Source organism: Dendrobates tinctorius, unplaced genomic scaffold, assembly GCF_039654945.1.
Source record: "Dendrobates tinctorius isolate UK_male_01 unplaced genomic scaffold, ASM3965494v1 ptg000257l, whole genome shotgun sequence".
Classification (NCBI taxonomy): domain Eukaryota; kingdom Metazoa; phylum Chordata; class Amphibia; order Anura; family Dendrobatidae; genus Dendrobates; species Dendrobates tinctorius.
The window spans coordinates 7,795,898-7,810,750 of record NW_027361924.1 but is presented as its reverse complement, the minus strand read 5'-3'; the positions used below and the strand labels follow the sequence as shown (position 1 = coordinate 7,810,750).

The 14,853-nt window shown below is 45.5% G+C and overlaps 1 protein-coding gene across 1 annotated transcript; it reads left to right on the top strand.

Moving 5' to 3' along the window:
* Positions 1-3,327: 3,327 nt before the first annotated feature.
* On the top strand, positions 3,328-4,245 carry LOC141069261 (olfactory receptor 2A14-like). Its single transcript, XM_073558714.1, has one exon. It carries the CDS (start codon positions 3,328-3,330, stop codon positions 4,243-4,245), a length of 918 nt encoding a protein of 305 aa, XP_073414815.1.
* The last annotated feature ends 10,608 nt before the right edge of the window (positions 4,246-14,853 follow it).

Below are 14,853 nucleotides of genomic sequence, written 5' to 3'. Positions count from 1 at the left end.
ACATAAGGTGAACACCGATTACTGCATCAAGAGGAACTCCTTTATGGTGAGCTGGCTATATGTTTTTCACATTGTTTGAATATATATATATATATACAGTGGGGAAAAAAAAGTATTTAGTCAGTCAGCAATAGTGCAAGTTCCACCACTTAAAAAGATGAGAGGCGTCTGTAATTTACATCATAGGTAGACCTCAACTATGGGAGACAAACTGAGAAAAAAAAATCCAGAAAATCACATTGTCTGTTTTTTTTTCATTTTATTTGCATATTATGGTGGAAAATAAGTGTTTGGTCAGAAACAAGCAATCAAGATTTCTGGCTCTCACAGACCTGTAACTTCTTCTTTAAGAGTCTCCTCTTTCCTCCACTCATTACCTGTAGTAATGGCACCTGTTTAAACTTGTTATCAGTATAAAAAGACACCTGTGCACACCCTCAAACAGTCTGACTCCAAACTCCACTATGGTGAAGACCAAAGAGCTGTCAAAGGACACCAGAAACAAAATTGTAGCCCTGCACCAGGCTGGGAAGACTGAATCTGCAATAGCCAACCAGCTTGGAGTGAAGAAATCAACTGTGGGAGCAATAATTAGAAAATGGAAGAAATACAAGACCACTGATAATCTCCTTCGATCTGGTGCTCCACGCAAAATCCCACCCCGTGGGGTCAGAATGATCACAAGAACAGTGAGCAAAAATCCCAGAACCACGCGGGGGGACCTAGTGAATGAACTGCAGAGAGCTGGGACCAATGTAACAAGGCCTACCATAAGTAACACACTACGCCACCATGGACTCAGATCCTGCAGTGCCAGACGTGTCCCACTGCTTAAGCCTGTACATGTCCGGGCCCGTCTGAAGTTTGCTAGAGAGCATTTGGATGATCCAGAGGAGTTTTGGGAGAATGTCCTATGGTCTGATGAAGCCAAACTGGAACTGTTTGGTAGAAACACAACTTGTCGTATTTGGAGGAAAAAGAATACTGAGTTGCATCCATCAAACACCATACCTACTGTAAAGCATGGTGGTGGAAACATCATGCTTTGGGGCTGTTTCTCTGCAAAGGGGCCAGGATGACTGATCCGGGTACATGAAAGAATGAATGGGGCCATGTATCGTGAGATTTTGAGTGCAAACCTCCTTCCATCAGCAAGGGCATTGAAGATGAAACGTGGCTGGGTCTTTCAACATGACAATGATCCAAAGCACACCGCCAGGGCAACGAAGGAGTGGCTTCGTAAGAAGCATTTCAAGGTCCTGGAGTGGCCTAGCCATTCTCCAGATCTCAACCCTATAGAAAACCTTTGGAGGGAGTTGAAAGTCCGTGTTGCCAAGCGAAAAGCCAAAAACATCACTGCTCTAGAGGAGATCTGCATGGAGGAATGGGCCAATATACCAACAACAGTGTGTGGCAACCTTGTGAAGACTTACAGAAAACGTTTGACCTCTGTCATTGCCAACAAAGGATATATCACAAAGTATTGAGATGAAATTTTGTTTCTGACCAAATACTTATTTTCCACCATAATATGCAAATAAAATGAAAAAAAAACAGACAATGTGATTTTCTGGATTTTTTTTTCTCAGTTTGTCTCCCATAGTTGAGGTCTACCTATGATGTAAATTACAGACGCCTCTCATCTTTTTAAGTGGTGGAACTTGCACTATTGCTGACTGACTAAATACTTTTTTTCCCCACTGTATATACACAAATATATATATATACATACTGCTAAATAAAGGGAACACTAAAGGATTTGGAATGATGTTTAAGCATTCCCTTTACTTTTTGCACAGTACATATATATATATATATACACCTGCACATCATTGAAATTGTAACATCAAGAAGGAAAAGTGGTGGAGTTGTAGAAATCCCAGGATGGAGAGATCACTGGTCTTCAAATGATGGCAAAAAGGAAAAACAATATTCAAATCATTTTGATTTCCTCAGTCTGAAGTCTCGGCCTTGTGCAGAAATCCCGACATGCCCACCCTCGCCTGCTATCATTGAGGTTATTAATGGTCATCTGAGGAAGGTTCAGCCTCTGAATGCACTTGGAAATATTATTAAAATGCGCATATTCATTACTTTAATGAGCGGTACCACGTGACCGCTGAACACAGGGAGAGCTGCGGCGCCGGAGACCATCTGAGAAGCAGGGACTACAGAGACCGCGCCAGGAGGGGGTGAGTATGATCTGACAGCCGCGCTCCTCTTCCCCCACCAACCCCCGGGACAATGACTCGAGTATAAGCTGAGAGGGACACTTTCAGCCTAAATAATGGGCTTAAAATCACAGCTTATACTCGAGTATATACAGTACTGTGTTTTCTCTTTTCAAATAATAATGACAACCCAAAACATCCAAATGACACTGATCAAAAGTTCACATACCCTGGTGACTTTGGGATGATAACATGCACAGAAGTTGACACAAATGGGTTTGACTGGCTACAAAAGGTAGCATCCTCACCTGTGAACTGTTTGCTTGTAATCAGTGTGTGTGCATAAAACCTGAGTAAGTTTCTGAGATCCAGACAGACTCTTGCATCTTTCATCCAGCCACTGACATTTCTGGATTGTGAGTCATGGGGAAAAACAGGCTCCTGGGTGAAGGGGTTACTGTTGAACAAATTAAAAGTAAACCTAATTTCTTTAATTGTTTGAAGTAATTATTGTAATCAGAACCACAGGGAAATTTCCTCTTGGGATTATATTACATATTTCGATATTTATTTCCTCCATGTTTTAGAATCATATATTATATAAGCCAAGTATAAAGAGCTCATTCCCAGCACATAAGCAGGTGTGTGCCACAGAGCGCTGCGATCCATCTTACTCTTTTCATATTGTCTAGGAAGTGAACAGGGATCTTTTGTGTGATCTGCTCGAAAAAGTCACCAAGGTCGGATCAGTCGGTGTCTGCAGGACTGGAAACCCAAATCTTCCAGTAACAGGACCAGCTCAGAGTATCAGTGTTGTAATCAAGGGTGGTTACGTCAGTCCTAAAATTTCTTTATTTCAGAATCAGAACTTTATATATCTGACTTATATTGCAAAAGAAGGTTTATTTTGAGACAACCTCTTGGATCCATTGAGTATAACGGTACTCGTTTTTATTAATATTCTCTATTTTTGGTGGGGCTTTTGTGATGTTGAATTTTAGAAAAATTTGCTACTTTTGCAGTTTTCAACCCTTATGTTACCAATTTATTTGGAGAATTATCAAATTTATCTTCATTTTTTCATGGACCAAAAATAGAAAATGATTGAATTTATTCTCTGAAATCTTTCTTCTTTACAGATTTATGTGAATATCTCATGGACAACAACACATATACAACATTTCATATTCTGCCTTTCTCATCAATAGCCAATGATAAGCCGTTGATTGCCGGGATTTTTTCAGCTATTTATTTGATGGGAATCACTTTGAATTCACTGGTTATTGCATTGATATGTCTGGACGTCCATCTACACACCCCCATGTATCTATTCTTCTGTAACTTATCCGTCATAGACATCTGCTACACCACAGTCATTATCCCAAAGCTTCTCCATATATTATTATCAGGGAATGGCCTGATATCCTTCACCCAGTGCTTCACCCAGATGTTCTTTTTCTTTACAGGAGCCATTGCTGAGGAAATTCTTTTCTTCGTCATGGGATTTGACCGATACGTTGCGATTTGTCATCCTCTGTCCTACCACCGGATCTTGAACAAGAAAACCTGTGTCCTGATTGTTGTTGCTATCTGGATCTCTGGCTTTCAAAATTCTTCACTATTTATAAGTTTTCTCCTTATAATGCCCTTCAGTGATGTTGTTACTATTGAAAACATTTTCTGTGATGCTATAGACGTAGTCTATGCATCTGGTGGTGGCTCCTACAACTTTTATAAACTATTCTATGTTGAGCTTGTGTTGCTTGGATTTTTCCCGCTTTTCTGCAATGTTTTGTCCTATGTAAGAATAATCCGTGTAATTTTACGCATTAAGTCAAAGGAAGCAAGAAGAAAAACCTTCTCCGCCTGCTTGTCCCACCTCATTGTCATGATAATTTTCTATTCCTCAGGTGCAGTGGAGTACATGATGCCGTTCTCAGACCAAACAGTGATCACCAAGGAGATCTTATCAGTCCTTTACACCACGGTGGTGCCCATGGTCAACCCGCTCATATACAGTCTACGCAGCAGTGAAATTCTGAAGGCTCTTCAGAGGTTATTGAAGATTAAATGAAATATCAGTGATGTATTCATCATGTAACATTGAAAAAAAAAGAAATTTACATTAACCCCTTCATGACCGGATTATTCTCCATTTTGTTCCTTTTTCTTTCTTATCTCACCATCTTCCAAGAGCCATAACTTTTTTATTTTTCCATCCACATAACCATTTGAGGGCTTGTTTTTTTGCAGGATAAGTTGTACTTCTGAATGACATTAATTTTGTCATGTGTTGCACTGGTAAACGGGAAAAAAATTCCAAATGCGCTAAAAAATGGCCAAAAAAAGAGCAAATTTACAAAAAAAAATTCATGGGGAAGGGTTATTTTCCATGTTCACTATACGGTAAAATGGACCTGAAAATATGATTCTCCAGGTCAGTACAAATACGCAAATACCAAACATACATATTGTTTTTTATTTAAGTCTTGAAAAAAAAATTGTAAATTTGCAAAGAAAAATAAAATTGACTTCTGTCGTGATTTTCTGAGTCCCGTAAGATTTTAAATTTTTAGAATGTGAGACTTTGTGAGAACTTATTTTATTCTGACATGGGTATGTGGCAGATTGTTCTCTTGTGACATGTCAGATATCCATTTAGGGATGAAATATGTAGTTACATATGTTTACTTGATTTGATTAAGTTACCTCCACGAAACATGTGACTCATTGCCGACACTTTACTCTCCATGCACAAGCACTTTCTCCATTTATTCATCCAGTTATATCTAAAAAGTGAGCACTCTACGTTTTTGACCCACATTGGTTGTCTTTCTTCCCTATCCTGTCTACAATTTCGGTCTGCCCCACCGTTTTTGGGTGTTCCTCCTTGCTGTCCTCATGAACTCTATGGTACTGTGTATTTGATATTTTATCATGATTTCTAAATAAACTTTAGTTGTTTTTAATCTTCTTGATGGTTTCTGGTTACTCTATTGTTTTTTCTTTGTTGATGTGTGTGACCTGTGTATAAATGTGTGTGCTCTGTGTATACATATATGTCTATGTATGTGCTCTGTATACATGTATATGTACAGTATGTGTTCTGTATGTGCTCTATGTATACATTAGATACAGGTGCTTCTCACAAAATTAGAATATCAACAAAAAGTTAATTTATTTCAGTTCTTCAATACGTTTGTATTTGTCAAGAGGCCAAATAACAAAATTCTCCCCTTGTCAGCCGGTTTGAAAGCCACATCAGGCAAAGACTGAAGTTCAGATATAGCCATGCATTGAGCATGTCTCAAATTATCATATTGGCATTTGGTTGCTAACTCCTTAAAGTCCTCCTGCACCAACTTGGTGAAGACCTCGATGTCCGGACTTAACGACAAGGGAGGTAATTTTGCTGACCTAGGGAGAATGGAAGGTGGAAGCCTACTTGAGGTGGAAGTTGTTTGCTCATCAAGGAGCTCCTCCAAATTGACTAAAGCTTCTCTCTCGACCTCACACATCGACTCCCTGGAGTCCCTATTGGTGTGCAATTTCCGCAGCAAAAGCTTGCGAGAAAACAAATGCAGATCTTTCATGGCTGTAAAAAAATGGAAGGAGTTAGTGGGACAAAAGGAGATGCCTTTAGATAAGACTTCCAATTGGGTGTTAGACAGTACATAGGTTGACAGATTAAGTACCTGTAGCCCCCCCTGGGATTGGGAAGCCTTTCCACTGTTGGACTTGTTTTTAGAAGTTTGTCTCTTTACAATCCATTTATTTGTGGAGATAGACCCAGAAGAACCTGCACTGGTGGGACTTTTAAGAATCTGCTCATCCTCACCAGAAAAATTTGACCTCATGGAGGCAGATCTTGACCTGGAGCGTGAATAACTCCTAAATTGTGGTCTTGAGCGGTCCTGAGGATTCCGCCACCTATAAACACGTGATGATTTTTTGTCTTCCACATCTCTTTAGAATTTTTTTGCCTTAGTAGTCTGATTGAAATACTACTTGTTGTTGTATTGTGTCACGAAAGTGAGGGAGGAGCTGGTGGAACAGTTAATAGTGCCGGGTCCCTATAAACGGAAAGTGTTGGACGTGGCCCATTCACACATCTTGGGGGAACATTTGCGAGTGGAAAAAATGCAGGAATGGGTCATGCAGAGGTTCTATTGGCCCGGGTGTCACCAGGACATATTAAACTATTGCAGGTCCTGCCCCACTTGTCAGTTAACCACCCCTATCTCTCATTTTTAATGTCCCCCTCGTGCCATTGATCATTATTGAAGTGCCAATCGAGAGAATTGCTATGGACTTGATTGGTCCCCTGGTTAAAACTGCTCATGGGCATCAGAATATATTGGTCATCCTGGACTATGCCACATGCTGTCGTGAGACAATTCCCCTGAGAAACTCCTTCACGAAGAGTACAGCCCACGAATTGGTCCATGTGTTTTCCCAGAGAGTTTTATCGAAAGAGATCCTGACCTGCCAGAGAACAACTTTTATGAGTAAGGTGATGAGGGAGTTATGCAAGGTACTGCAAATCTCCCAGTTGAGAACTTCCGTGTACCATCCTCAGACAGGTGGCCTTGTTGAAAGGTTTAATAAAACACTGAAGAGCATGCTGAGGAATTCCATAGAAAAAGACAGTAGAGACTAGGAGTGTCACTTATCATATTTGATGTTCTCAATCCATGAGGTTCCACAAGCCTCTACAAGGTTCTCTCCATTCGAAATTTGTATGGCCGACATCTGTGAGGTCTCCTGGATATAGCCAAGAAAACTTGGGAGGCTGAAGTCACGCTCCACAGAAGCGTCATTGATAGAGTTGAGCGAAACGGGTCGAAAAATTTCAAAAGTCGCCGACTTTTGGCAAAGTCGGGTTTCATGAAACGAAACCCGACCCTAGGATGAGGTCGGCCACGAGGTCGGCGACTTACGCGCCAAAGTCACGTTTCAAAAGTTTGTTTTGCGCTCTTTTTCAGCCAATCAGGATCCACGGACACTGTGGGCAACGTGATGACATAGGCAGGGGTCACCACCATCTTTCAGAAGGGCATGCAAGTGATTGGCTTGCTTTGGTGGGCGTCACAGGGGGTATAAAAGGGCGTGCACGCCGACCGCCATCTTACTTTTGCCGATCTCAGTATAGGGAGAGGTTGCTGCTGATTCTGTAGGGAGAGCGTTAGGCAGGGAAGAAGACAAAAAAACTGCTTCTGCTGCTAGCGATTTGGCCTGCACAACACACCAGTCACTGTGTGTGCAGTGCAAGGGGAGGCTATATAGTGGTGTATCAGTGGTGTTGGTTGTTGGGCTGCCTTCTAAGGCTTCCTGACATTCCTGCATTGCTGTTTAACCACTGCTCCGCAAACTGCTTTTTTAAAAGCAATCCCAATTTTTTTTTTTTGTCCTGCTGAGAAGAAAAAAAAACTGCTTCTGCTGCTAGCAATTTGGCCTGCACAACACACCAGTCACTGTGTGTGCAGTGCAAGGGGAAGCTATATTGTGGTGTATCAGTGGTGTTGGTTGTTGGGCTGCCTTTTAAGGCTTCCTGACAGGCTGGCATTGCTGTTTACCCACTGCTCTGCAAACTGCTTTTTTAAAAGCAATGCAATCTCCCTTATCCTCTAGTCACTTTTGTCACAGCTGTGCCATCGAGCCTGTGACATAGCGCTCAGATATCAGTGGGCCTCACACAATCCAAAAGTGTCCAGTGTCCAAAAGTGTGTGCAGAGATTCAAAATCTCCCTTATCCTCTAGTGACTTTGGTCACAGCTGTGCCATCGAGCCTGTGACATAGCGCTCAGATATTCATTGGGCCTCACACAATCCAAAAGTGTCCAGTGTCCAAAAGTGTGTGCAGAGATTCAAAATCTCCCTTATCCTCTAGTCACTTTGGTCACAGCTGTGCCATCGAGCCTGTCACATAGCGCTCAGATATTCATTGGGCCTCACACAATCCAAAAGTGTCCAGTGTCCAAAAGTGTGTGCAGAGATTCAAAATCTCCCTTATCCTCTAGTCACTTTGGTCACAGCTGTGCCATCGAGCCTGTCACATAGCGCTCAGATATTCATTGCGCCTCACACAATCCAAAAGTGTCCAGTGTCCAAAAGTGTGTGCAGAGATTCAAAATCTCCCTTATCTTCTAGTCACTTTGGTCACAGCTGTGCCATCGAGCCTGTCACATAGCGCTCAGATATTCATTGGGCCTCACACAATCCAAAAGTGTCCAGTGTCCAAAAGTGTGTGCAGAGATTCAAAATCTCCCTTATCCTCTAGTCACTTTGGTCACAGCTGTGCCATCGAGCCTGTCACATAGCGCTCAGATATTCATTGGGCCTCACACAATCCAAAAGTGTCCAGTGTCCAAAAGTGTGTGCAGAGATTCAAAATCTCCCTTATCCTCTAGTCACTTTGGTCACAGCTGTGCCATCGAGCCTGTCACATAGCGCTCAGATATTCATTGGGCCTCACACAATCCAAAAGTGTCCAGTGTCCAAAAGTGTGTGCAGAGATTCAAAATCTCCCTTATCCTCTAGTCACTTTGGTCACAGCTGTGCCATCGAGCCTGTCACATAGCGCTCAGATATTCATTGGGCCTCACACAATCCAAAAGTGTCCAGTGTCCAAAAGTGTGTGCAGAGATTCAAAATCTCCCTTATCCTCTAGTCACTTTGGTCACAGCTGTGCCATCGAGCCTGTCACATAGCGCTCAGATATTCATTGGGCCTCACACAATCCAAAAGTGTCCAGTGTCCAAAAGTGTGTGCAGAGATTCAAAATCTCCCTTATCCTCTAGTCACTTTGGTCACAGCTGTGCCATCGAGCCTGTCACATAGCGCTCAGGTATTCATTGGGCCTCACACAATCCAAAAGTGTCCAGTGTCTAAAAGTGTGTGCAGAGATTCAAATCTCCCTTATCCTCTAGTCACTTTGGTCACAGCTGTGCCATTGAGCCTGTCACATAGCGCTCAGATATCAGTGGGCCTCACACAATCCAAAAGTGTCCAGTGTCCACAAGTGTCTGCAGAAGTTCAAAATCTCCCCTGTCCTATAGACACCTTGTACCTTGTTTTACATTACTATATAGTTTGTTGGATTTTGTCTACATTTCTACCAAAAATGAGGAAGGCTGGTGGAAGAGGCCGTGGAATTGGGCGGGGGTTGGCAGCTGGTAATGATGGTGTTGGTGGTGGATCTGATGGTAGTGGCAAGAGCAAAATAGGACCGAATGTAGGAGGTGTTGAGCCTGCGTCATCGTCTGGCTACATAAGGCCTCGAACGCTTAGTTTTCTAGGAGTTGGCAAACCGCTTTTAAAGCCAGAGCATCAGGAAAAAGTTTTGTCTTACATTGCTGACTCAGCCTCCAGCTCTATCGCCTCCTCTTCTTCAGTTGTAAAAAGTAAAAGCACTGAGTCGTCATTGGAGGCTCATGTTCATGAACCACACCTTTCCTTGTGTCCTTCACCCCAACCAAGATTGAAGGATGACGCAGGCCATACTACTGATTACTCCATGGAGCTGTTTTCACATACCATGCCTGGATTATCAAGTGAAATGGTGAATTACCCAGGCCAAGATGAATCTGACATGGAGTGCACTGATGCACAGCCGCTGATGGATGATTCTGCTGGTACATTCACTCAGAGCACTACATTGTCCTCGCAGTGTACAGAGCCAGATTCTGACCCTGATGAGACTCAGGTGCCCCTTCCCGCACACTATACCACCATACACGGTGACACAGAGGAAGGTGCACATGACATAGAAGAGGAGGTGATGGATGACCCAGTTGTTGACCCAGATTGGCAACCATTGGGGGAAGAGGGTGCTGCTTCCAATAGCTCAGATGAGGAGCATCCACAGCAGACATCGACATCGCAACAGCTGTTATCTGGCAGGCCAGGAGCACTCCAAAGACAGGTTCCAAACATCAAAAGAGTTGCTGGACAGCTTGTCCAGAGGGTCAAAAGATCACAGCGTGCTAGGCCGCAAAATGTCTGCCAAAGTAGGAAGAGTGCAGTGTGGCACTTTTTTGAACAAAATCCTCATGATCAGGCCAAGGTTATCTGTAAGAAGTGCGCAAAGACCTTTAGCCGAGGGAAAAATCTGAAAAATTTGAATACCAGTTGCATGCTTAGACATTTAACCAGCATGCACTTGCAAGCGTGGACACAACACCAAACCTCAAGTGCCACATGTGCAACTGATCACAACGAAGGTAGTCAGCAACGCTACATTGTTTCCCCCACTGTAAGCCCACCGGTTAGCACAGCAGCAAATGTTGACGTGTCGTTGCAAGGCCACAGCAGTCAGGGAATCCCACTGTTATATCAACGAAAGACTGATTCTTGGCCATCAGAAAGAACACCAACTCCATCACCATCATCAACCCTCTCTCAGTCCGCCCTGTCCACCGCTACTTCCACCATATGCAGCTCTCAAGTCCAGCTCACCCTCCCAGACACTATGAGTAGGTCAAGAAAGTACTCAGTCTCTCATCCACGTACACTGGGTTTGAACGCCCACATTGCCAAACTAATCTCGTTTGAGATGATGCCCTTTCGGTTGGTGGAAAGCACAGCTTTCCGCGAACTCATGGCCTATGCAGTACCACGCTATGACCTACCCAGTCGCCACTTCTTCTCTCGCAAAGCCATCCCAGCCCTCCACCATCATGTGAAAGACCGCATTGTCCATGCACTCAAGCAGTCAGTGAGCGGAAAGGTGCACCTCACAACTGATGCATGGTCCAGTCGGCATGGCCAGGGCCGTTACGTGTCCATCACTGCGCACTGGGTTAATGTGGTGGATGCAGGGTCCACAGGGGACAGCGGTGGTGGGACAGTGCTGCCTAGCCCACGGTATAGGAAACAGTTGGCTGTAGGCGTTCAACCCTCCTCCTCCTCCTCCAGAAGCGAAAGCTCGTCCACAGAGCGCAGTCGTACGAGCACTCCATCTGCAGCTGCCACTGTTGCACACGATGTGTCCCCCTATCGAGCAGCTAGTGGAAAGCGTCAGCAGGCTGTGTTGCAGATGATGTGTTTGGGCAACAGACACACCGCCGAGGTGCTGGCCGAGTACTTGAAGCGACAAACTGAGTCATGGCTGGGCAGTGTACATCTTGAGGCAGGCAAGGTAGTTAGTGATATAGGCCGTAATTTTGTGGCAGTCATAGCCCTTTCAAAACTCAGCCATATACCTTGCTTGGCTCACACCTTGAACCTGGTGGTGCAGTGCTTCCTCAAAAATTATCCGGAGTTAACAGCCCTGCTCCAGAAGGTGCGAAGACTGTGTGCGCACATCCGCCGGTCGCCTGTACACTCCGTTCGTATGCAGAAGCTGCAGCGATTGCTCCACCTTCCCAACCACCGCCTCATTATCGACATTGCAACAAGGTGGAGCTCCACCCTGCACATGGTGGAGCGGCTGTGCGAGCAGAGGCAGGCCATAATGCATTTGTGGGAGGATACACGGCCAGGCACTTTGAGAGCAGACATGGAGTTGACAGGTGTGCAGTGGTCGAAGCTGAAAGACCTCTGTAAAGTCCTTCAGTGTTTTGAGGAATGCACACGGCTGGTAAGCGCAGACGACGCCATCCTAAGCATGAGCATCCCACTTATGCGTCTGCTCATGCAAACTTTGATGCACCTTAAGGAGCAGGCGTCTGCAGCCAATGTTGATGAGGAGGAAGAGGAGGAGGGAATCCTTGATGACATTCAGCCATTGTCTGCTCAGGGACCTCTCCTGGACGAGGTGGAGGAAGAAGAGGAGGAGGAGGAGGATGATGGGGATGATTACTTAGGGGAGGAGGATGCATCTCGTGGGGCAAGTGAAAATGTTGGCGTGGCAAGGTCTGGTACAGGGTTTGTGAGTGACTGGAGGGATGTGGATTTGCCAGAAAGTGCTCCTCCAACCAGCACTCGCAGTGCATCATTGACACCGGGAACATTGGCCCACATGTCAGATTATGCCTTGCAGATCCTAAAAAGGGACCCACGCATTGCCAAAATGATGAACGATGACGACTACTGGTTGGCCAGCATCCTGGATCCACGCTATAAAGGCAAATTACAAAACATCATGCCACAGGAGAACCTTGACCTAATATTGGCTAATAAACAAGCAACTCTGGTAAATCGGTTGCTTGAGGCATTCCCAGCACACAGCAGCGGTGATGGTTCTCACACGAGCCGTATGGGCCGGGGGCAGCTTGGCAGAGGTGTTCGTGGTGCACACAGCAGAAGTGGCGTTGGAGACAGGGGTTTCATGACAATGTTGTGGACTGATTTTTCAAGTACCGCTCACACAACTGGTAATACTGCATCGATGGAAAGTGACAGGAGACAGCAGTTGTCAACTATGGTTACAAACTACTTTTCCTCCCATATCGATGTTCTCCCACACAGGTCATTCCCCTTTGACTATTGGGCCGCTAAACTGGACACCTGGCCTGAATTGGCACAATATGCCTTACAGGAGCTCGCTTGCCCAGCTGCAAGTGTGCTATCGGAAAGAGTCTTCAGTGCAGCTGGATCAATCCTGACAGAAAAAAGGACCCGTCTGTCAACCCAAAATGTGGATGATCTAACCTTCATTAAAATGAACCACGCATGGGTTTCCAAGGATTTTGTCCCACCTTCCTCTGATGACACATAGGGTGACAGAAAAATGGCTTGCTTTGGTCCACCTCTTCCTGGGACTTGACCTATTTCACCTTTTGCATCAGCTGAATGTCCAACATCAACATATGCCACTTTCTAAAACTCCCTAACTGTGCTGCCTCCCCCCCCCATGGCCGGGGTCACCACCTAGCGCACGACACCGTGCGAGTGCCGTTGCCCTGGACAGGTGGGTAGGCCGACTCTTGGGCGCGGGCACTGGTACAGGGTCCTTCATAGTGCAATCAAGTGTCTCTGACGGTGGTGGTGCACACCCACCGTCAGACACACCGCCGTACTATGAGGGGCCCAGTGCCAGTTCCGACGCCCACGAGTGGGCCCCCCTTGCTTGGGCAGGGCCCCAGCATCTGCAATCTTTACCTCTCCCTGCTCCTCCGCTGTGTAGTCTGGGCCGTCAAATCCATACTGTGCCTGACACCGTCTGAGCCTGCCTCCTGATGTATAGACATATATTTTGAATGTGTACACTATCCATACATGTTATCCGGGGAAACGGTACCCTTTCTAACCTTTGTGCAATCACGTGCAATCCATACTGGGCCTAACACCGTCTGAGCCTGCCTCCTGAGACATATATTTTGAATGTGTACGCTATCCATACATGTTATCCGGGGAAACGGTACCCTTTCTAACCTTTGTGCAATCACGTGCAATCCATACTGGGTCTAACACCGTCTGAGCCTGCCTCCTGAGACATATATTTTGAATGTGTACGCTATCCATACATGTTATCCGGGGATACGGTACCCTTTCTAACCTTTGAGCAATCACGTGCAATCCATACTGGGCCTAACACCGTCTGAGCCTGCCTCCTGAGACATATATTTTGAATGTGTACGCTATCCATACATGTTATCCGGGGATACGGTACCCTTTCTAACCTTTGTGCAATCACGTGCAATCCATACTGGGCCTAACACCGTCTGAGCCTGCCTCCTGAGACATATATTTTGAATGTGTACGCTATCCATACATGTTATCTGGGGATACGGTACCCTTTCTCACCTTTGTGCAATCATGTGTAATCCATACTGGGCGTGAGAACGGCTGGCGAGCTGTTAAGCAAGCTACAGCACCTGTGGTTTGCACACGTAAGTTTTTCATTTTTTCAGGAATGACGGTTAGGCCTAATTCCGGAACTGCGTTTGACCTGCACTTACTGGGAAATCATTGTTCGCGGGTAATAATTGTAATCAGTGATCCCCATCACTAACGTTGTTCAGCGGGTTATCTGCACCTGTAAGCGACAAACGCTGGCCTTTTCAGTGTAGCGCACATGCAGCCACGGACATGTAAGGGCATGACACACCAGTTATTGGCCAATCTCATGTGCCAGAGCCTCACGTGTCCCTCTAGTAAGCCGGCCTCGGACCGCGGGGCATGACGGAGTCTCGTTCGTTAACGGAATTAAGCTTGCAATGTGTGCATCTGTTCTGTAGCTGGCATGGTTGAGGTTTCCCAGGTGGAGTCGAATTTAACCGTAGGCTCCACTCCTGGTGGTGCCCTTCTGGACATTCCTTTAAGGTTCAGCTTTGCAACCATACTGCCCACGTAAAACAAACACTTTGCCTTCATGAACGCTGTTTGGAGGGTCATGACTCGTGGGAATAACGCCGCCCAATCAGTTAACCTGCTAGAGAGATCCTTCGTTGCTCCCAAGCATGACATCACACTCCCTAGGAAGAAGGTAATGCCACTGTGGCGACCGTACTCCTGGGGGCGACACAAGTGCACTGATGCCCAGCCACTGCTCGATGAATCTGCTGGTACATTGACCCAGACCACTACATTCCCCTCGCACGCTACATGACCTGAATCTGACCCTGATGAAACTCAGGTTACCCTTCCCCTATACAGTTCCATCTTACACGGTGACAAAGAGGAAGCTGCAGATGAAAGTGCAGGTTCGGCCCACCCGCCATCAGACACACCACCGTACAATCAGGGGCCCTGTGCCAGTGCCGTCGCCAACGAGTGGGCCCCCCCTGCTTGCCCAGGA

What these genes read in the sequence shown, in the direction of transcription:
- LOC141069261 (XM_073558714.1), top strand. Translation starts at nt 3,328, where the DNA reads ATGGACAACAACACATATACAACATTTCATATTCTGCCTTTCTCATCA.